We start from the raw sequence: 24893 nt of genomic DNA on the forward strand, positions 1-24893 counted from the left end.
AAAGGTGAGGGGTAGGGCGGAGGCACCGTGCTCATCTGCCCTGTGACGCCAAAGTGAGGGTTCTAAAGCCCACCCCCACCCCCCAGCCGGAAGCTGCGACAGCGCATGCGCGGCCCTGGTCGGGAAGCCGGGGCGCCGAGGCCGGGGCGCGCGGCCATTGACGCGTCTTCGCTCGCTCGCTCAGGGTTCTGTTCGCACCTACCTACCTGCGGCTCCGGTTGTCTTGGCGACGGCCCTGGAGGTCGCAGGTTGGATCCGCTCGGCGCGGACCACCCTAGACAGTCCCGGAGCTGCTGACAAATGCTTTGGGTGCTGGACACGTTTTACTTTATCTCCAAGCCCTCTCTGAAGGCAGTCGGAGCATTTAAAAGGAGACCACACGATTGGCGTATTTGCTTGTGTTTACATATAAAACCTCGGGTTTCTCTAATGAAAATAAATCTCCATTCAAAATGCAAATAAAAACTTCAAGTGAGATGCTTGCTGGGTGACCCTTTTGTCCTAAAGTGACTTGATTAATCCTATTATTTTGCCTCTACTTGAGCTATTATCACTTTTTTTTTTTCTATTAATGGTCTTGTTATTTTTCACTATCTGTGTCCGCGTTTCTCTTTTTCTCAGATTTAAGGAGTCTCTTATAATAAGGTGTAGCTCTTTATTTTACACGTGATGCCAACAAATTATAGCATTACTACAAAATGAGATGTTAGGTAGACAGTTTAAAACTGCCAAGTATTTATTTACGGGCAGAAATATTCATGGTGTATAATGTGACTAAATCTTGACACCAAGGTAATATAGTATAAAACCTAATTGAAAAGTAAATAATGGTAACCTCTGTTGACTGGATGGAGCATTTTTTTCCCTCTACTTCTTTGTACTTTTTCTGTATTTTCCAAATGTCTGCAATAACCATAAATTTGTAAAATCCTTTTAAAAATTATATACAGTCCACATTATATTGGCATCTTTGAAATCCAGACCAGAGAGTAAGCCACATCATCTGAAACACAAATACCCAGAGTTTATTTTCTTTAAGGCTTTGTCTGCAGTCATATTTTTGGAAGATAATTCAAGAAAAGGGAAACGAAAGGAGTACTTGGGCTCATAATTTACAATTAATTGTATTTTCAAAATGACTATAAGTCTCAGGATGTGAGCCAATTCGAATTATGGAAGATAACTAACTTGCCTGGTTTTGCTCTTATATAATATCTATTATTTCTCAAATTCTTAGCACTGGTGACAGGTAAGACTATACATTTTGTTTTGATCTATGTAAGTTTACTTTCAACCTCAGGCTCAAATGGAAAATATTCGTTTATCACAGTTAATGGAAAAGCCACGGGCTCCTTATATTTTGCTAAATTCTGTTGGTTAGTAAATATTGGTCATAATACATAAGCATAAAGCATAAGGCAATTTTTTTCCTCCCCATTTCTGCCTATATCATCACACCCACTAAATGTGGTAGTTCCTTATGTGATTTGCAATTCTAGCATTTTGTGTAAGTACAGTCAATATTTTGCCCTCAGTTTTTGTTTGTTTTAGTGATCTGAGTGATCATGGTGTATATATCTGCTTCCTTGTTCTTTAGTTTGTCCATAGAAAAGATTATTTAACTGCTTGTCTCTCTTTTATTAGAAATTCCATTTTGACTTTTTGAGCTGAAAGCTTTCTTAGATTCTTATCTAAAACTTACATTTCAAATGAGAGCCAAATGGATGAAATAAATGACTTTTCAAGACCTCATATCATCCTTCCAGTTCCTTTCCCTCTATGTACCTGCCATGACAGCATGCTGCTTTACCCAGGCTGTTTTACTTCCACATTAGCTCAGGAGACTCTGAATTTCATTGGTTATACATTGTTTTATGATAGTCCTTATCAGGTAGTTTTTTAATTAATCTGTTGTAGTAATAATTTTATTTGTGTGTGTTTTTAAATATATTTTATTGATTTTTTACAGAGAGGAAAGGAGAGGAAGAAGGATAGTTAGAAACATTGATGAGAGAGAAACACTGATTCAGCTGCCTCCTGCACACTCCCCACTGGGGATGTGCCCGCAACCAAGGTACATGCCCCTTGACCGGAATTGAACCTGGGATCCCTCAGTCCACAGGCCGATGCTCTATCCACTGAGCCAAACCGGTTTCAGCTGAAGCAATAATTTTAAAAAGAAAGTTTTGTTCAACATTTCTGGGGCAACAAAAGAGAGTGGTTGTTCTCACAATAGATTAACAGTATATACATTTTCAAATTGGTTGCTAAGAGTGGTTGTGTGTGTGTGTGTGTGTGTGTGTGTTGATGACATTAGATAACATTTATGTTGTTTAAATGATTATTCATTTGTTGATTCCTGGTTTAAAAAATGTATGTGGCTCAATGATATTGATTAATGCTGACTACCAGGTCAACATAGTAAGTATGCAATGAATGCTTGAACCCAAATATGTAAGTAAATCCGAAATAATAGAGCAGATACAAGCCCATGGTCTGAAGAGGTGTATATAAATTGCTTTTGGAGGGGAAGTTTTATAATACATTTTATTTTTTAATAAAATTGCTGTGTTCCAAACACTGAACTAGGTAACCAGAAACATGGAAGAAAAAATAATAATGAATAACTATTGAATTACTCAAGAAATTAAGAAGAGAAAACTGAAACTAGTCTTTTTACTATTTAGCCACACAGATTTATTTATTAGATTCCTTTGAGTATCTGGTGCTGCTTTAGTTCTTAACTTCTCACCATATTTAAACCATTTTATTTACATGTTTAGCTTAAAAAATGTTTAGGAAAGTTAGAGCTGAGAAATGTACCATAGTTTTTACCAGCATGAATTTCAGAGAAAATTCTTAGGGACTAGAAATAGTTTGAATTGGTTTTTTTTTTTTTTTTTTTTCTATTTAGTTGTTCATGGCAGCTTATTTTAGAGAACGTCGAGAGAACTAAATAATATTCATTTTCAATTGAGAGGATTTTTAGGAAAAGAGTGATGTAGAATTTATATAATAAATTTAATTCTTGTATTTATTGCATCAGCGATTGATTCAAACTGATTTTGAAAAACTACTTCTTTCAAAGTTGACCTTTTCCTGATTTTTATGTGATATATTTATTAAACTTTTTCAGTTAAGCATTTAAGAAAATCCCTTTGTTCTGGCCCTGAGAGACTGATTAGCCTGTCATTGGTGTTGTGATGAAAGATTTTGCAAGTTTATAAATGATCACAATCAGTAATCAGAAATACAAGTCAAACCAGATATTTAAATGGTTAGTCTCATTAGAGGAAAAAGCAATGACACCAAAATTCCTTACTAGACAGCCTAAGAACTTTGCTTTGGGAAGGAGATAACATGTCATTTATCAAAATTCCACACTTCCTTTAAAAGAAAGAATATAATTCTAATGAGACCTCAGACTTCATGACCTATATAGAATCTCTCAGTTACATCCCATGGTACATATTTTTCCAATAGTTACCATCAATTATAAATAAGGTCTTCCCTTCAAATACTGATTTTGCTATCTATTGGTTGACAGCCAACTGACATCTATTACATGTATAGTAGTGCAGATATTTTTAAAAGGGAAGGGACAGAGGAGGTGAAATACTTTTCTTACACCATGAGAATCATCAAGAGATATAGGAAAGTAGATCTTTATTTTTTATATGTTTTTATTGATTTTAAAGAGAGGGAGGAAGGGAGAGAGAGATAGAAACATCAATGGTGAAGAGAGATTCATAGATTGACTGCCTTCTGCACAGCCCCCACTGGGCATCCAGCCCACAACCTGAGTATGTGCCCTGACCGGGAATTGAACCGTGATCTCTTGGTTCATGGGGTGACACTCAACCACTGGGACACACCAGCCAGGCTTTAAAAATGTTAATTCCTTATAAATAATATGTTTGGACTATTTTTAGATATAGTTTTAACTTACATTTTTCTATTTTTCCAAGTGTTAAATTATTGGAAGTCCAGGGGAGAGAGAGTACATTTCATTATTTGTTTTTTTAAACACTTGGGTTTCAAACACCTATAAAGATTTCTTTAAAATAACTCATGTATTTCTTTAAGATAACTCCAACATATTATTGAAGGATGACTTTTAAAAATGGATTTAAATGTGCAAGTCTGCTTTTATTGAGCTTGAGAAGTAAAACACTTTTTTTTAAGTCAATGGAACTAAATATCTATGACAACAAACACCAAGACCTCAGAGGACTTCCCTCTGACCAACACATTGTGAGGGATTCAAGAAACTGTTCCATAACTTCATTTTTATTGTCACAGAGTCTTCTGGGAAGAGTAGTCTGTACTCACTGTCTTCAATTCCTAAACCCAGTCACTGAGCAACCCACTGCTCCCTGACTTCAGACCCCACCTTCACTGAAACTGCCTTCCTAGTTATAATTCCTACTCACCCTTCAAGATTCAGGTCAGTAGCCAATTTGAGGAATCCTTTGTTCCCTTGGACTGAGTTAAGAACTGCTCTCTGAGCTCCTTTATTCCCTTGGATTGAGGTGAGAACTGCTCGCTATCTTAGCACTTAATCATAGTACTGAAAAATCTGTCTTTCCTACTAGATATAAGTTTCTCAAAATCAGAGACTGGCCCTGACCGGTTTGGCTCAGTGGATAGAGCGTCGGCCTGCGGACTGAAAGGTCCCAGGTTCGATTCCAGTCAAGGGCATGTACCTTGGTTTCGGGCACATCCCCAGTAGGGGGTGTGCAGGAGGCAGCTGATCCATGTTTCTCTCTCATCGATGTTTCTAACTCTCTATCTCTCTCCCTTCCTCTCTCTGTAAAAAAAAAAAAAAAAAAAAAAAAAAAAAAAAAAAAAATCAGAGACTGTTTTTATTGTTTTCAATATCTCCAACACCTGGCAAACTACCTAGGACATAAAAGATACTTAATAAATTTTGTTGAACTAACTTGACCTCAATGAACTCACATTTGGGAGAGACAACTTTTCAACAAACAATTGAAATATAGTGATATAAGTGCTTTATAAGATGTGTGCACAAGGGATTATGGGAGGTTTGAACAGGTACCATATCTTCTTAATGATGTAAAAAATTAAACTGTGGAAGTAAGTCCTAAGGTCTGAGTGATGTTGTGGTTCTCTACCCAGGAGAGAATATGATCAAAAAGGGACATAGAGAAAGTAGAATCTTATACGACACTTATTAACTAGGCCGGGTACACTGATTCATTCACCGGTGGGGTCCCTTGGCCTGATCTGTGGGGATCGGGCTGAAACCAGCTCTCCAACAACCCCTGAGGGGTCCCGGATTGTGAGAGGGTGCAGGCCAGTCCGAGGGGCCCTACCAGTGCATAAATCTGTGCACCAGGCCTTTAGTATACATATAAGATCTTTGGTTAATCTTTTCCCGCCCTTCCCCCCCTCCCCTTCTCTCTGAGATTCATCAGTCTGTTCCATGTTTCCATACCTGTGTTTTCTACTCTTGCATTGAGCATCTGCCCCCTGGTGGTCAGTGTGCGTCATAGCTACCAGCCAGTTGGCTGGCCGGCTGGTCACTTAGGCTTTTATATATATATATACTAGTAGCCCTGCGCATGAATCCGTGTGCCAGTAGCTCGCTACCGCCCTCCAGTAGCTCTCTGCCCTCTGCCCTGCCCTCCTGTAGTTCCCTCCATCCCCCCGCCCCTCCCTCATAGCTTGCTGCCCTGCCCCCTCCTGTAGCTCTCAGCCACCTGCTTGTAGCTCGCTGTCCCACCCTCCTGCTTATCCGTGATCCAGGCATGCGCTCGGTAGTCACACTTCACGGCATAACGACCATTTGCATATTAAATCTTTACTATATAGGATAGATAGATGATTTGCAAAACTATACCCTGGCTGGTCATATTTTCTCAAGCAAGATCTCAGCAGCTGTCCTGGAAACAGAGATCTCTGATACTTACCACTTCTGGGAGATAGATATTCAGTTTGATGGCTTATATAGTCTATTTGTCCTACGGCTTATGTACATCAGTGCTCCATGTGGAAACCAGTGTTTGACCTCTTTGTGAATTGAAAAAGACTGAACACACTTTTCTTACTAAGATAGCATAGCCATCTGGTACTCTGATTAGATAAGGGCCCTTTGTCTTTGCAGAGAGCATATCTTCTCTTAGAATCAGAGGTTATTGAGAGTCATTTCTTGTTTAATCCAGATACCCTGCATCTGAAACCTTCAGTGGGCACAGAGGTTTCTGCAAGGGAAGAATAAGCAGCCAGAACAATTCGTAGTGAAGAAGATCTGGTACAAAACACCCTGGTTGAGGTACTACTCCTGAAGGAGCAATCCTTTGGGGTTAGGAGTCAATAATCAGGTGTCTGCAAAACACCCTGCCATTTTGACTAAATATATGTCTTGCTCTCAAGGAGGAGAAAGAAATGTGCACTAGGAACCAGAAAGACCAAAAATGAGAATGTGATTATGGTCACAGGAAAGGTCTGTGAAGAACAGGGGAAAGGGAATAGGACAGCTAGAAGAAGAGTGGGAAAAGGCCCATCTCTAGAAGGAATCATATTGCCTTTTGCAAGCATTTATCCAGTACTTTGTATTCGCTATGAGGAATATGCAAGTCCTGCATTTAAGAAGCTTACATGCAGCCCTGGCTGGTGTGGCTCAGTGGTTTAGAGTGTCGGCCCTCACACCAAAGCGTTGAGGGTTGGATTCCTGTTCAAGGGCACATACCTGAGTTGCAGGTTTGATCCCCAGTCCTGGTTGGGGCACAGGTGGGAGGCAACCAATCAATGTGTTTCTCTCGCATCCCTCTCTCTCTCTCTCTCTCTCTCTCTCTCTCTCTCTCTCTCTCTCTCTCTCTCTGCATCCCTCCCTTCCACACTCTGGGGAAAAAAAAAAAAATATCAATGAAAAAATCCTCCTGTGAGGATTAACAAAAAAAAAAAAAAGAAGAAGAAGAAGACAAAGAATGGACTGGGGAGATAGCTTTGTACACCAAGGCCAGTCAATATAAGGCAGAATGGGATAAATGGACTCCCGAAGAGAAACAGAAAAAGATTTTCTCGTTAGAGGTGCTTAGCTCTGAACAAAATGCTGGGAATAATGCCTGGAGAAACTAAAGGAAGACTTATCATCTTTTTAAAAATTCATCTGTGAACTCCAGGGAACTGGGTTCCAACCATTCATTATCTGTGGAACCATGCAGTCACTGAGGGTGGCCCTGTTGAAGGGAGGAGGCCTTAGTGTTTGAAATCCTTCATAGGTTCCATGGGATGCATTAAATACAAATTTCAAAAGATTTTAAGGACAGTCCAAAAAAAAAAAAGTATGGTGCAATGTTGTCTATTGCCAACAAGCAGGGGCTCAGGGAAGCAACTGCAGTCTCTACCCTAAGGAAAAATCTGTTGCTCCTTAAAGGTGACTCTAGCCCAAGGCTCAAAGGGGACAAATCCATTTGAACAAATCTGGTGGAAAGCTTGAGACTCCATGCTCCCAGGAAGTCATGAAATAAACAGTGACTTTTGGCCAGTGCTTTTATTTATTTTTATTTTTGGCCAGTGTTTTTAAACCATGCACATGGAAGGGCTCCACTCCTCCAAGAACAGAAGCCACAGAGCTGTTCTGTGGGCAAGATCTCTAACATCTGCACTTTCCTTTGGAAAGCATCACTTTGACATCTTCCAGGCCTGCTTTTTGATATGTGTATATTTAAATAATAAACAGGAGAAACCTATTCCTTTGTCCCAAATAAGGCAAAAATAAGTTAGGTTGGCTATGGCTATGGCCCACCATCTCTGGCACTAGGCTGATAAAAGAGGTCAGAGCACAACCTCACCATCACCCTCATCCCAGTTTGTTAAAACCCTTACCCAACTGCTCCTGTAGAAGCTGGGCTGTGGAATGCTGACAAAACCTCAGGAGTGTTTGCTTTACTAAGTAATCTACCTTTAGAAAGTGGTAAAATATTATTTGAATGCTTATTGACAACTAGAGGCCCGGTGCATGAAATTCATGCACTCAGAGGGGGGGTCCCTCAGCCTGGCCTGCACTCTTGTGCAGTCTGGGAGCCCTCGGGGGATGTCCAACTGATGGCTTAGGCCCGCAGTCAGACATCCTTAGCGCTGCCACATCCTTAGCTGCTGCACTCACCAGCCTGTGGGAGCACACTAACCACCAGGGGACAGCTCCTGCATTGAGCGTCTGCCCCCTGGTGGTCAGTGCACGTCATAGCGACCAGTCGTTCCGCCATTCGGTCGATTTGCATATTAGCCTTTTATTATATAGGATTATATAGGATGCCTTTGGTGAGGATAAAAGGGTGAAGGGAACCCATAGCCAGTTTCCCTCTCTTGGTGTCTTGCAGTTTTTATATTGTTAAAGAATCAAACTATAATGTAACTCAGAGGAAAAGCATCTCTGATTTTAGCTGGTCTTCTGTACTGCTTCTGCTTATTCGCAGTGAAAAATACCAAATTTTTAACAAAATATGAAATGCAGAAGTGAAAACTATTTTAAAGCAAATAATTTAAAATAAGGTGGAATACTCATTTTAAATGATTTTAATTGTATAATATTATGTTCCAACTCAAAGAAGAATATTGCACAATACTTTTATATCACAATTATTATTTTTCTCACTCTCTGGTGAGATTTTGATAAACAAAGTTGGCTTTGGAAACAACACAGAGAATGTCTTAATTGGTTAAATTTCAGTAACCTGTGATGAAATGAAAGCAGGATATCACAATCATACAAAAGACAAGTACATATTCATAAATTCACTTGGCTGTAGTGAAAAATAAACTTCTCATGTACTTAATAAAACTTAAAGAAAAAACTGAGAATGCTGTGAAAATAGACTGTAACTCCAAAATTTTTTAATGTACTCTTTTGCTATTGAAAATCCATTACACCTGCAAGACTTCTAAGAATAGCTGATCACATATGAAGAAGCTAACATCTGACATTTTTAAAACAAAATCTAGATTAAATAAATATAAGTTTGCACTGTTAACAAAATCTGTGAATGGTAAGGTAAAATTAACCAAATAACATTAACACACAAAAATAACCCACCAGAAAAAAATGTATCATGTCATGGCACCTAGAAGTATGAATCTACAGCATTTTCCCTATGTAACAAATATAGTGTCATCATATAGTAAGGAGGAAATGCTGAAAGTTTAAGAAAATAAAATATTATCCAGGACAGGCAAATCTGTTGGTTGGAGCATCGTCCTGGCACCAAAAAGGTTGCATGTTCTATTCTGTCAGGGCACATACCTAGGCTGTGGGTTCAATCCCAGTCTGGGCACATATGACTGACAGGCAACCAATCAGTGTTTCTTCCTCACATAGACGTTTCTCTCTCTCTCTCTCTCTCTCTTCTTTTTCTAAAATCAATAAACATATCCTCAGGTGAGTATTAAAAACATAATAGTAAGATAAATAAAACATTAGTGGTCACTAAGCAACATTAATTCCATGGAACTCCCAATTTTATGAATTTGTTACAACAATTTTTATTGTTTTTCCTCTTTGCCTTCTAATTAGTATTTTTAGCAGAGGCATAGCACTGGAGGTCCAGAGGGGGATATATGCCTCAGGTGCCAGTTGTGTTTTTTAAATTTCCATTATGCGTTTTTGTTAATTTTAGAATTGTTGCTTATCAAATTTATGAACACATCCTACCTTTGCTCTTTTTTTTATTTCCAGGAAAATTCAACCACAGCATAAAGAGAAAAGACACAAACATATTACAATGTCTGATACAGCATTCACTCTTGCTCTGCCACTGATTTTTAGAAGCTGGGAATTATTTCAGAATTGTTTGTATCTCTGTTAATGCTTAAGTTAGATATTCCACACCATGAATTGTTTTAAGATACAATTAATTGTTCACATTTGTGAACATTACAGATATCTAACATCTGGAATATTTACTCTATCCACTATTTTCATTAAACCCTAATATTTTATTAAATACTTGAAAAAAATCTTTGTAGAAGATACCCTCAGAAAACACTCCTCTCAAAAAGAAAAGGGTAAAATAATGGATTAGTTTGTTGTATCTTAAACTGAAAACACTGATTACGATCATACATCAGAAAACAGAATTATTCCATTCAAAACTGATTCTCATTCATATTGATGATTGGAGATTCACTTACAATAAAAGATAGAGAAATTATGTAGCCTACGATGATGCCAGACTTGCATGAGGGACAATTTTTTCAATTGAATGTGGATATTGGGCTATGACTATTTATGATCTTGTTGTTTATTCATGAGCTAAGGATATGACTATTTGTTGTTTTCTGTTAATTTTTAATATTGTGTTCTATTTCAAAACAAGTTTTAAAAAATTTTAAATTAATTTTAACCATCTGTCACTTTAATTCCACTTGGGTTTCAACAGGGGACTTATTCATAGTATGGGCAGCGAAAAGCTCAGCATCCATCTAAATGACGAAGTACACCGTCATCCTCACTCAGCACTGCAAGTACCAAACTTCATTATAAACTCGGGAAAAATAAAACTTCAGATCCAAATATACATAAATTACTTGTAGCATTTTAAATTAAAGTCAGGAAACATTTAAAGTCTCATCTTTAGAAGCCTTTTCACAATTAGTGTAATAACATTCCCACAAGTTGAGAAAAAGTTATTTGCTTCAAATGCTAATCTGTGATAGATCTGAATATTTTTGCCATCAGAAATATTGGCAAAAAGGGAACTTAATTGTGATTGAAAATATATATAACAATACTAAATAAAACCCTTCCCTAGTTGAAAATGTCATTCAGAAACATTTGCAGAAAACACAACCCAAAACAACAATTTCTTAAATCTTCACACAAATACATCCAAGTTATCTTAATCAGTAATCAAAACCCTGCAGGTTATGTGACACATACACAATCACTCAAGCTAGGGCAAGCCTACTATAGCATTTCTTTTACTTACAAAGGTCAAAACTAATTTTACATAAAATATAGTAATTTCATATATAATACCTATTGACTATAATTTGCTAATTCCACAAGGTATACCTTAATACCTTACAAAGTTACATAGGGGAGGAAATCCAATATCAATTTTTCTATTCCAGAGACTCAGTATGGACTCCCCTCTATGGGCATATAAACCTGAGTACAGCCTGTGGTCTGGAGAAATGGGCCAACGGTATTATTTGTGTGGTTTTTAGCTATCCTTGTGACACCCAGAGCATAGTTTCTTTAATCTAAGTAAAGTTACATGATAGATGATTCCTGCCTTCAGAAACTTATGTGTCAAATATTTATCTGAATTACCTTTTAAAGACCTTATTGACAACATGTCCACATTGACAATGTCTTTAAAAATAAAAACCCTATATTAAGGCTTTTAAGTAGACTTTAGATGCACATTTTCACATAAATTTAAGTTCAACAGCAGCTCTGACATTGAGATTTAAGTAATTCATGTGCTTTTTATCTTTAAAGAATATATTCTTGCCCTAGCCGATTTGGCTCAGTGGATAGAGCATGGGCCTGCAGACTGAAGGGTCCCAGGTTCAATTCCGGCCAAGGGCACATGCCTGGGTTACGGGCTCAATCCCCAGTAGGGGGCGTGCAGGAGGCAGCCAATCAATGATTCTCTCTCATCACTGATGTTTCTCTCTCTCCCTCTCCCTAAAATCAATAAAAATATTTTTTTAAAAAGAATATATTCTCTAACCTATATGTGATTTCTGAAAATCTGTCCAACTTCTATCTACAAGAAAAAAATTATCTAGGCATTTCTATTACCATTTTTGAAAAAGATGCTGATACTCTCTAGGTCAGTTTTTATTTTCAGACTTTCATTTAGGTAGATTGTGAGAACTATCTTGACATCCTTATTCTAAGTCCTGTACATATAAGTAAATAATGCAAACAGAAATATAGTTGAACTACTGGTTGAAGGTGTTTCTATAATCCTTACATGTTAAACTCATACATCTCCTTTTATTCATTTGTTCCATATTAAAATCAATTCATTCAAGGGTTTTGGCACAGAACACTAGAAAGAGCAACTTTAAAAACTGTCTTTAAGTGTTTAAAATTAAACTTTAAACCAGACCGTTATCTGTTAGTGTTGAACCGTGATCAGAACCACAGCATTGTACAAGCAATAATAAAAACTCTTGTAGAAGCTCCTGCTTCTGTTTTACCTCTTGAATTTCCCCCAGGAAATATAGAGTGTGGTACTTTCTTTTCTTCAGAAATAACAAATTGATCAAATAAAATGATTATAGGTTACTGTTGTAAATGCACCAATACCCATGCTTTGAAGAACTGACAGTGTATTCTACGGATATACTGTATGTGCCATAGACTATGAAAAAGGAAACACTTTAGGGAAAAAAAACACATCACAAAGTGTATTATAAAAATAAATTACATAGCATGTGCCCATGGACCTGAAAGCTTTGCAAAAGGAGGAGAAATTGCTTTCGACACAAAGATTGAATTGCTCTTGCAACCTATTTTTATATTATCAGCAATGCCATTTTCAGCTTTTACATTATATCCTCAAAAAAATTCACTGGAAGTAGAAAATTATTTTCAGTAGTGATCAGTGGCCTGGAGGACCTTAGTGATGATGGAGAGCTGCAGTAATACTATCCATTCAACAGGGATTCAGAGGCAGTAAACACACCCAGTTTGTGCTTGATTTACCATTTCATCGGGAGTTCATGCGTAACTGGTGAATGATGATGCTTTCTATAAAGAGAAGAAAAACACAGCATTTTCAATTACACTGAAACTCAAATCAATAGTTTATGTGAGGATCAATACCACATCATTTCATTAAAAGACCATAGATGTTAAACAACACAACAAACAAAAACAGGTACATGAGCCCAATAGCTTTTCCTGCAGTTTTTTACTACTCTTGGGTAACATCTTGGTATTGGCATAGGTGCTTTACCTCCAAAATTCTTAAAGCTTTTCAGAAACCAAGTCTAATATTCTAACAATATTAGATCAATTTTACTCAAGCAAAGAACTAAACACAAAGATAGTAATTACTATATACAAGCCCCATAGTGGGAAAACAGACTATTTCCTAGAAGTAACTCACCCAGAAGTAACTCTCTGTTCTGAACAATATTCATATACTTTTAATTTCTTCTTTAATGTGTCTGAATTTGTGTTTTAATAAGGAAATATTCATTATCTATTCTTAAGAAGTTAATAAACACAAATAACTTATTTTTGTCTCTGACTGCTTCTTTTAGCATGATTCCATATATGCTTTTAAATCTAAATTCATTTGTATAAAAGTAAATAAAAAATAGATTGAGATAGCAATTAGAACAGTATGAGCCACATTGTGGGTGTGTGATATTTATATTTATTGATTGATTTTATTTTATCTTAATCTATATGCCTTCATGTACAAGTATCTCTTTTTTTTTCATTTTATCATTCAAGGATTGTTTATTGAGGCCCAATTACATGCACATCACTGTGCTAGGCATGGAACTACATTGGTGAGAAAAATTACAGTCTTGTCATTGCTGAAATTATAAAGAGCATAGGAAAGAAATAACTAAGCCTCAAATGGTTCCTCTGTCTGAAAAAAAAACACAAAAAAACTATTAACCCCCCCCCCCATTGTCACTTATGGCAATGTTGTACGTGTAGAAAATAACATAAGGTTTATCAAAAGGGTGAGAAAATTTCCACCTATTATTTTCACTTTAATTTTAAATACTAGTTTAATTTTATTTTTACTTGGGTAATTCATATCTAAGCATTAAATAAAGTGCATTATGTCATAGACCTATTGGTTTGTGCTAATTATGTTCAGTGGGTCAAAAACAAAATGTTTCCTTTTTTTTTAGAGAAGAAATTCTTTTACTGAATTTCAAATCACACACACAAAAGAGTTGAGAAATTCTTTTATCATATTTAGAATCAAAATATGCCTTAAAATATTTACATTTTACAGTAAAAAGGATAGCCAAACACAAAATCATGTACAAGCTTAAGTATTCAAGTTCCTGAAGAGGCAAAAGGGAAAGGAAACTAATGGTACCACAAAGCTGTCATATACATGGTAACAAATGCCTTCAGGAAGTGCAGATTAAAGCAGTAACTGTTCTCCTTGGGCTTCTGATTCTTGGTCAGAAACCACCCAATAAACTTATTAATATAATCTGTGTATGAAGTTGCTTGTCTTTGTGTTGCTTCTCTAGTTTCTTTAAAAACAGTGCAATTTAAAACAAACTTACGGAGTATACATTACTCTCAAACTAGTCATAAAGAACATTCACTAGAGGCAGTAAATATCGCTTTCATTAACTGACCACTAGGGGGAGATATTTCCATTCCTTCCTTCTACCTATCAATTAAATTTGGGATAAAGAAGGTAAGAAAGCAAAATAAAATAAAATGTATAAATGTTTTATGTATTAATAATATTTAAATATAAAGTTTTTGTAAAGCTTTTAAGACATACATACAATTTTTTCACTATACCAGAAACCTTTAAGAATCATCCTCATGTTTTTCATTGGAACACTGTTCTAGCTTTATAATTTTTCAGTGCCTAAAAATGTATCAAAATCTTAAGGCAAAAACTAAAAACATTAATTCAAATATTATGTAGTTAAAAATCACTCTCTAAGATTAAAATGCTATTTCCCACTCAACACTTATTTATTTATTTATTTATTTATTTTAATTTCTGTAGCCCTAACTGGTTTGGCTCAGTGGATAGAGTATAGGCCCGCTGACTGAAGGGTCCCGGGTTTGATTCTAATCAAAGGCATGTACCTCGATTGCGGGCACCATCCCTGGCCCTGGTTGGGCATGCAGAAGGCAACCAATCTATGTGTCTCTCTCACATTGATGTTTCTCTCTCCCTTCCACTCTCTCTAAAAATCAATAGAAAAATATCCTTGGATGAGGATTAACAACAACAACAAAATTTCTGTAGTAGTTTTCCGAAGAGTGAAAATACATAGTTCTCAAATCTCCGTAATAGAATTAAAGCATCTTTCCCATTTTCCTCTTTAAAAAAAAAAATAGAAAACATACATTTTAAAAAGTGAAATCCACAATTGTTCTTATTGTAGATGTAATTCAGAATGCTTGTGCCTTTGTTTCCTTACTACAGAACGAGGGTGTTGGAGAGCATGTCTAAAATCCCTTGTGGAGCTACTATTCTGTGTTACTATCATACCATCTTCCCTCACCTTGAGTGTGCAGGCCTCTAAATTCCTAGAGTTGCCTTCTCTTAATCCTAGCATTTTGTAATCGCCATAATAATAATAGCTCTTCATAATTATCACTTGGTAAAAATACATACGGCAAAAGGGTTCATCCATACATAGAAGAATGTCTCCGTTGGACCATTACATTTTATTATTGTATTTAAGTTAGCAAACTGGTCATCTATGCCTGGCATATATGCTAATGCTGTTAATCAGACTGTGTTATTAAAAAGACTGTCTCAGAAATACTTGACAATGCTAAATAGAGTTTTTAAAATTCTACTTTAATAATAAGATATGGTGTTTAACACTTACATTTATAAACTTTAAAGGAATACAGTTAAGCTCAAGTTATTTTGTTTTGTATACATGGAGACATATTTTATCTTGTTTCTAGAGATAGTGAGATAATACCTACATAATAGTGGCTCTACTAATTGATATTGATTAAACATTTATTAAATCTATCTTTGCTTATCATCTATGTTTTCCCCAAACCTATAAACAAAAATAAGAATTGCCCGGCCACTACACAAAATTGTGAGAAATTTTTTTTTAAATGTTGTTTTAAACGATTAAATTTTGAGATGACTTGTTACACAGCAAAACTCTCAGATGGAGCCTGACTGGTGTGGCTCAGTTAGTTCAGTTGGTTGTGCATCATCCTGTGCACCAAAAGGTTGCTGGTTTGATTCCTGGTTAGGGCACATGCACAGGTTTCATGCTCAATCCCTGGTAGGAAGCAGCCGATGTCTTGCTTTCACATCGATGTTTCTCTTTCTCTCTCCCTCTCTCTTCCTTTCTTGCTAAATATCAATAAAAATGTTTTGTGTGGTTTTTTTAAAAATATATTTTATTGATTTTTTTACAGAGAGGAAGGGAGAGGGATAGAGAGTTAGAAACATCGATGAGAGAGAAACGTTGATCAGCTGCCTCCTGCACACCCCGCACTGGGGATGTGCCCACAACCAAGGTACATGCCCTTGACTGGAATCGAACCCAGGACCCTTGAGTCCGCAGGCCGATGCTCTATCCATTGAGCCAAACCGGTTAGGGCCAATACAAATTTTTTAAAAAGTAACTATCTGAGACATATGGTGACCAGCAAAAAAAAAAAAAAGAAGAAGAAGAAGAAGAAAGAAAAAAGAAATGCTTTGGGGATTAATACCATTATTTGTCTTTCAAAAAAAAAATACAGAATTCACAAGTCTCTTTCATTTTTTTATGATTCAGTACAATAAAAGTCTCATAAATTTTATTGAAGTTACAAAGTCAATGAGCAAATCTTACTCCATCTCCTACTCTGTCTTCACTGAATCTCAGACTAAGACCAATAATAGGTTATTTAGGTCCTTTAAAGTGACCTAAGTAATAAGTATAATTCTATAATAATTTTTTACGGATACCATTTTTCTGACATTCATAATTTGTAGAGGCAGATTAAGACCAAAGGCCATTATTAATTACCACCTCTATCAACAAACTCCAAATAGCAAAGCACTTAAATTTGGGGCCTTCTGATATGCAGACATTTAATAGCACCATTTCCTTTTTTCTAATTGTAAGAAGAAAAAAAACTTTAGTTAACATACACACTTAGAGAGATTAGATTTTTATGTATGTTTGACAATAACGGTTTGCCAAAAACACTTAATGGCATTTTCTTCTATGTGTTTCTCTCAAGTGTTATCTTTATTTTTTTTTTAAAGGAGCTTCAGGTAACATACTAAATACATTATTTGTTATTATGATAAATTGTGAAATGATGTAAAATATGAATTCATTCTTTCATTACACTAGCTAAAATACCTTGCATGGAAAGGAAGTTGAACGTGTTATCAATTCCTAATGACAGTTGACTCCTGAACTCACTAGCTATTCATCCTCCTTGGGTGGTATCTCAAAACTACTGGCCAGCCAGATGATGACATCCAAGATGGGATTTGGAAATTTGGGGGAGACTATCTCTTCAGTGATAGAGTGGGACAACCTGGCAGCAAATTCGAATTCTGATTCCTCCCAGGAGAGCTCCTCGGCTGTGGAGGAGGAAAGATGAACTCCTTGGAAAGTCATTGTCTTCCTTCCAAGCAATGCATATGTTCATGCTCTGCCAAACTCTCTGCTTGGGAGCACATGAGCACTGAATTTTAAAAATCTCCTCTAGTAAATGAGACCAGATCACTTTTTATAGAGAGCCTCTAAGTTCACACACCAAAGACAAAACAGCAGAAGTTCTATTTACCGCAGGACTTTGTATCCGAAAAGGAGGGCTGCTTCATCCACAAGAAAATGCATACCAAGTTACAGAAAACATTTGCTCTTGAGTTTTGCATCAGTTTGTCTGGCTTATGGCCTGCTTCCCAGGTCCCATAGTCCCTGCGCCCCAAGGGCTCTGCCTGGAGAGCAAGGCACCAGCTTAGGGCTGTGCTGTTCTTCCTGCCCACCAGGTACCAAACCCAGCTTTCAAGTTGCTGTTCGCTAGGTATTTCATCCACCTGCAAAAATGTCCTACATTCTGTACCTTTAAGAAATAGGAGTGCCTAGATATTGTTTACTTTTAGGGTTTTCATTTTAATAAACTGCTTCAACATTCAGTCCTATTATGATCGCATTCATAAATTAATCACTTCTGATAAAACATCTGTTTTAAATAGGAAGTCCAATAAACTTCCTCTGTTGACTTGGGCTTGTTCCTTCTTTTGGATTCAGCTCAGCTAATTAAAAATACTTCCGTTAATCAGTTCTGTCATTTTCTTCAGGAAACTTTTCAACCAGATGATATAAATTCTCTGGGGGTTTCTCCACCACCTAATAGTTATTTACTTCCTTCCAAAACATTTCCCACTCCATCATCAGCCCAAATCACCCCTTACCTCCCCAGGTCACACAAGTTACCAATAATCACAGTTATGCCTGGTGACGTCTTTTCAGGCAAGCTAATCCTTATCTCTCACATAGATTACTGTTTCCCAGACACAAGCAAATTGGAACTAGTTCTCCTACATATAACATTAATTATTTTTTTTAATCTAAATTAACTGGTGGAAAAATAGGTAAATATTTGAGCCACGATACTCAGGTTCTACCTTTTGGAAACAGATGCTAACTGCCTAGTTTGAGCTAAGCCTATGACTGGTCACACAGAATAGCATGGAAAATAGCATTGTGGGTGAAAATTGAAAAGGACATTGTGCTTTTTAGATAAGTACAACAATATTCATCAAAGTAAGTATTGTTATGAAAACTTTGTCACATAGTTTCCATGTAGATATCTCCATGTCTCAAAATCCTTTGACAATATTATTTTGGCCCAATGAGTATGGATGTTTTAGTATATATATATATATAGATATATAGATATAGATATAGATATAGATATAGATATACACACACACACACACATATATATACTTTGCTCACTTGAAGTAGTTTCATATGAAATAATGAATAATGTACTGGGAGAAACTGAAGACCTGGGTTCATCATATAATAAGATGGTTAGACATCTTTAAGCCTTAGAGTTTTTCTTGTTTTGTTTTTGTTTTCATCATTAATACTAGACATAATTATCTTCTGGACCTCTAATGTCTGGTTCAGCTCTAACCAGCCCTTGACTTTGGAATTCTGTCCATCACACGTTAGTAGAAGTAGAAAGGCCAAAACTACTTTTACCAGATAAGCAATTAACCATTAGTTCTTAGGAAAAGTGTTATGGCAGAGTCCTTTTAAGTTGCTTGCTAAACAATAGTGAGGCATATAACATTATGAGTATAAGAAGGAATGCCAGAATCATAAAAGATTATAACTAAATGCTAAGCCAAACCAAGGTGAGGTGATTTGCCAAAGGTTAGACAGCCATACTCCAGTCTCTGGTATCTAGTCCACTGTTCAGCAATCCATTCTTTCTGGAGATTCACCTTGATATCTAGTCTAAATCTACATCCTGCTTATTGGTGGTAGTGTTGGGTCCTCTAAAATGACAGCATTTCTGATCTGTTTTAAAGGGTCCTTCATGAATCTAAAGAGAACGACAAACCCCCCTCCTGAAACTTCCTCCTTCCTGAAGTGTCATTTGTGCTCCTCATTCAAGTATGTTTACTTCACAGTAAGCTCTCAGGCCCCCTTAGTTCTCCACGAGTATGAGGGCTTCAGAGGCAAAACCTCCCCAGTCCCAGACCCTTGGCTGTTTTGCATTCATTACGTGCCATGGTGCCTCTGGAGGGAAAGAGAAGTAACTTACACTCTCCAGAATGGCAGTACCTGGATTTCCTCTAATTCCACTATCTCTGTCACCTCCGTGTTCTCACACGTGGCATGTCTGCATCCTCCATATCATTCTCACGGGCTTGCATGGCAGACAAAGGGAAGAAGCAAGAACCCCTCTTTCTTCCCCAACTTTCAGCCATCCTTCAACTGCTGGTTTTCTTTTCCTACAGTAAGTGTCCAGGTTTTACAGCAATGGACAGGCTTTAAACCCCAAGACAGACTCTGAAAGTGTGGTTTGTCTTTCTCGTGGAGTCAATGTTTTTAAAAGAGACTTTGAACATAGAAGGTCACCTCCACCAGAAAGAAAGGTAGGAGAAAGGACAATCAATGGAGAAGGAACAAGTTGATCAAATCTAGGAGAGGTGCCTGGCCTGCTATGCAAGCCGTTCTGTAGGCATGGGCGGCAGGAGTCCGGACAAGGGAAAGGGAGGGAGGCTCAGAAGACTGAGGCAGAGAGCTAGGTCACAAAGAGCCCGGAGTGCCAGACCAAGGAGCTGGCATTGTATTCCACAGGAAATGATGAACCTTTACAGGGTTTTTCAAATAGAAATGTGATATGACCAACTTGAACTTTGGAAAATGAAGCAGAGAGTTTTCTGGTTGGAGACTATGAAGCCAGTTACGAGAGTACCAGAACAATTCAGACTGAGGAATCTCAGAGGACTGATGAATCTCAGAGGGAAGGGGGGTGGGGGTCAGGAAGAGATTAATCAAATAATTTATATGCATTACCTATGGACACAGACAATAGAGTGGTGAAGGCCTGGGGCAGGGCAGGAATCGTTTGGAGGGGGTCAGGGGGAGAAAAAGGGGGACATCTTTAACACTCTCAACAATAAAGATTTTTTTTTAAATGTACAAGTAGCCCATAATAAAGGCTCAAAACATAAAAAAAGAACTATTCAGATGAGAATTAAAACTGCAACTCAGGCAGTGGTGGGAGTAATGGAGATGTGGGTTCGGCTGCTTGAGGTGTTAGGGGGTAGAATATGAGAGACTTGCTGAATGAGTCTATTTGATGGGTGAAGACAACAGGAGAGCCTCAAATAGCTCCCAGGTTGCTAGCTTGGGTCATTAGGTGGATCAGGACATCCCTGCTGATGTGGAGAATAATAAGAGGAGAAGACTTGGAAGGGGGTAGAGAAGGTGTTGAGACCACTTTGAGACAAGTTGAGTTGGAGATAGCGGCTTGGTAGTTTTCAGCATATAGGTGATAGCTGAAGCCATGGGAGTGCATAAGATAACAAGGACTAGCATGTAGTGTAGGAAAATTGCTTTTGATAGAGACAAGGGAACAACAATCCTTAAGATGTAAGCATAAAACGAGGAGCCATCAAGGGAGACTGAGGCAGAGCAGCCAGAGAGGTCAAAGGAAAACCAGAGGAGATTAGATGTCTTGGTCACCGAGGAAAAAGAACATAACCTCATTCTGTTTTCACCCTTTCCAGAGAGTAGAAATTTATTTTCTGAAAAACCAACCTAAGAAGTTCTGGACCTACGTAAAGAATTGGCAGCACAGACTGAATACAGGGGAGTGGAAAAGTTGACACAATGAACTATGAGACTCTCCATCTCCCCTCTCCTGACCTATTCCCAGAGAGGTTACTGAAGGATTTTTCTCTGTAGAAACTATTGGAAGGTATACTCCAAAAAACAGACAGGCAGATATTCATATGAAGACGCAGGAGAAGGAGGAGGAGGAGAAGGAGAAGGAGGAGAAGGAGAAGGAGAAGCAGAAGGAGGAGGAGGAGGAGGAGGAGGAGGAGGAGGAGGAGGAGGAGGAGGAGGAGAAGAAGGAGATGGAGAAGGAGATGGAGAAGGAGAAGGAGAAGGAGGAGGAGGAGGAGGAGGAGGAGGAGGAGGAGGAGGAGAAGGAGATGGAGAAGGAGATGGAGAAGGAGAAGGAGAAGGAGAAGGAGAAGGAGGAGAAGAAGAGAAAGAAAGAAAGAAAGAAAGAAAGAAAGAAAGAAAGAAAGAAAGAAAGAAAGAAAGAAAGAAAGAAAGAAAGAAAGAAAGAAAGAAAGAAAGGAAGGAAGGAAGAAAGAAAGAAAGAAAGAAAGAAGCAAAGGAAGTAGAAGATAAGAAATCCAGAAAACAGAGGGTTTAACATGGCAAAAGGACAGCAGGACAGCTGTGCAGCAGGCCTGGAGGACAGGCAGTCCGAGAAAGTAGGGAGGCTGAGGACTGAACTAGGAAGGCCTCCAGGGAAGAACATGAAACTGATGTGTTTCAAGGTTTGGTAGGTGTTTGGCAGACCTATTGGAGCATTTGGAAAAGTAAAGATGGATACATAGAAAACCAAGCAGATGAAAAATTAAGCAATTATTCATACAGAAGGGGGAAGTGATAAGAAGAAGGAACTAGTCATAGTATACTACTTGACTCAGCAGGAAACAATATTTAAATTTATACCAGAAACATATTAATATATTAACACACAAATGCTGACTGGTGATTTATTTTTTAAAATGTGTGGCCCTGGCTGGTTGGCTCAGTTGTTTGGAGCATTGTCCCATACACCACAAAAGGCTGTAGGTTTGATTCCCTGTCTGGGCACATAACTATGTTGTGGGTTCGATTCCCCAGTTGGGGCACATACAAGAAGCAACCAATCAATGTTTCTCTCTCACATCAATGTTTCTCTCTTTCTCTCTCTCCCTCCATCTCTCTCTAAAAATCAATGAAAACATATCCTCGGGTAAGGATTAGAAAAAAAAAACACTATATGATATAATCATATTGGGAGGATGGGAAAAGGGGAGAGACAGGACATATGAGAGGATTAAATCCTCAACCATCATGACAATATGGGAAGACAAAAATTAATATCTAAAATTGATGAATAAAAAGTCAGAGTACAAGTATATTATTTAGTAATCTGGAGAAACATCTAAGAGTTAGAAATTATTTTCTCCAGGGGGAACTTAGGGAAAAGGACAATAAGGTAAGGAACAAATGTTTTCATTATCTTTTACCACTGGCTGATATTTTAACTACAGATACAAATGAGCAGTAATAAAAAGTAATTCAAGGATAAATGGAAAGTATGGAAGTGGGGGCATTACAGTTTGAGTGTCTGTCAATGGCTTAACTTGGCAGGAGGGAGACAGGGCAGTAGCTATAGAGGACTGCACAGCTAAAGAAAGAACTGTTATAAAATAAAAGAGGCCAGAGCATATTTGTATCCGGTGTGGAGGTAACAACTGAAAAGGAGAAGTTGAAAGAGCAGAAATTGAGGAGCTAACTAATGAGGAGACCCTGGAGGAGGAGTTAGGTGGTAAACACTAGCCTTCGTCTGGGTTGGGGGAATTTGGGAATCAAACATACTTGTTTACTGGGAAACCATCTCTGTGGCCATCTTGTTGCCACTTCCTGTCTCTCCCTGTCCTCTGTCCTCCCACAGACATGTGCTCTTCCTATCTAATAGCCCTGGGGGTTTCCGATCAGGAAAGTCTCACTCTTTCCCTAGTATTCTAAAGCTATGAAGGAATGAGAAGTTCCAATCTCTGCATTTTACACTCTTGGACATGTTTATTTCCCTGAAATTATACTCCTCCCACATGGCACATCAAAGCTATTTCTTCCCTCTCTTCCTGAAGATATTCAATAAGAGATCTTAACACCGTACCCTTAATGAAGACATTAAAATCTCTAGCAAGCCCACTGTCATGCATTAACTTGTCCTCAATGAAAATCTGATAAAAATGCAGTAGCAACTGAATGACTCTGTTTAAGCAGGTGACTTAGGAAGGTCATTTTCAAGAAATAATAAATACCCTTAGGGCCATGTCCCATACAGAAACGTTTGTGCTGACCATCATGCATGCTAAATGGTCAGCACATAATTATTCTCAGGAAGGGAATACCAGGGACTCCTCTGTCCCTGTGAAGATGGAGCCCTGCACGTCCTCTGGGGGGCACCATCACATTGAAATCTGTGGAAATGATACTCCTCCCCCATCCCTTCTGCTCCCCAGGGTGGGACTGAGCAGCAGCTAGCTATACACAGCAGCTCTGGTGAGACGCCTTTTATTTTACTACATGTTCCAGGACAGGGAAATGACTCTAACCTTTTTATCCCGTTCACTCTTATAAAAGCACATTAAACTGCATCTTAAAAACATTATACTCACGAATGGAAGCTGGAGTTGGAGTGCTTTTAATCCTCCACCTCCTGTCCCCAGTGGATTTCATTTCTGATATGTGGCTTAGAACAAAGTTATCCAATAAATGTAGAGTTGATTCTAAAATTACAAAGAAAAACTGCCATGGCAGCTGCTCTTTATCATTTCTGAAAAGTGAATATGTGTTGTTCTGCCAAGTTTTCTTAGTAGTTGTACTTTGCAGGTGGCTCTGTTCCAGGGTCCAGATGTATAAACATCCTGTACATGCACCGCTAAGCCTTTAGGAGTGCTCTCCCTGCAGATGGTATGGACTTCCAGGCAGAAACGACGTAAGCATGATGTGAGCAGGTAAAAGCAAAAACAGCAACAGGGACAATAAGATTATGATGAAAGTCACTGAAAAATGGCAGGTAAAGTCAAAAGGAATGCAGTGTTTCATACTTTTGACACCTTCAGTTGCTTAAATACGGTATGTTATGGTACAGTAGCAATAAATACCCTAAATGCCATAGAATGTCCTTGATTTTGAAAAGGATTGTGTCCACTTTACAAAAGGGGGGAAATTCCCTTTAAAAAAAAAATACAAGGCAGCATTCAAAATGGAAAGATCTCTTATTTAAACTTGTTCAAAGTCATATTTCATAAAAATCTTCATTCTCAGTCTCTCTGGTTTTCTACCTTGAAATCCCATTATTATGGCCTGTCTCTCATGGTTGCTCAACATTTTAAAATACATATGCTGAGAACTGAAGAGCCGTAGGCAACAGAGATCGGATTAAAGTGAATGTAAATACTGTGAGGCATCTACCACCATCATGTGTAATTCAAGTCCAAGTTCTGCAAGGGATAGGAAGTCTGGTGTGAAAAGAACTTAGAGAAGAGTCTATTTATCACGAAGCATGATGAATCAAGGGCTAAAAACCAATCATCTGGGGTTTTTTTTTATCTTCCCCACTCCCCACCCCCAAATATCAAGAGCAGGATCTATCCAGATATAGTCCTCACAATTCAAAAGTGGAAAAATAACCTGTAACTTTGTAGTTATTGTATTTTTTTTTAAAGTTCACCCCATTGAATAAAAAATCTTGACAAATCTGCTGCCTATGTAAGACCTCATACGCTACGCTGCAGGTTATTAGCCTTGAGCTCATTTGTGGTTATTTGACTATGAAGCAGTGTCTACTTTAACATGGTTAGTCTCCCCACAAAGACACCTGGCATTTTGCACCCACACACTGCTTCATGCTGATTAAACCATGCTTAAAATTA

The 24893-nt window shown here is 37.8% G+C and overlaps 1 protein-coding gene across 1 annotated transcript in view; it reads right to left on the bottom strand.

The window, feature by feature from the left end:
* Positions 1-12423: 12423 nt before the first annotated feature.
* FILIP1 (filamin A interacting protein 1) overlaps positions 12424-24893 on the bottom strand; it is a 177857-nt gene continuing 165387 nt past the window's right edge. The window contains exon 7 of the mRNA XM_008142123.3: positions 12424-12733. Within this exon, the coding sequence (XP_008140345.2) occupies positions 12693-12733 (41 nt within the window). The 3' untranslated portion in view covers positions 12424-12692. The remainder of the gene's footprint in view (positions 12734-24893) is intronic.

Source organism: Eptesicus fuscus, chromosome 10 (genome assembly GCF_027574615.1).
Source record: "Eptesicus fuscus isolate TK198812 chromosome 10, DD_ASM_mEF_20220401, whole genome shotgun sequence".
In the NCBI taxonomy this organism is placed as follows: Eukaryota; Metazoa; Chordata; class Mammalia; order Chiroptera; family Vespertilionidae; genus Eptesicus; species Eptesicus fuscus.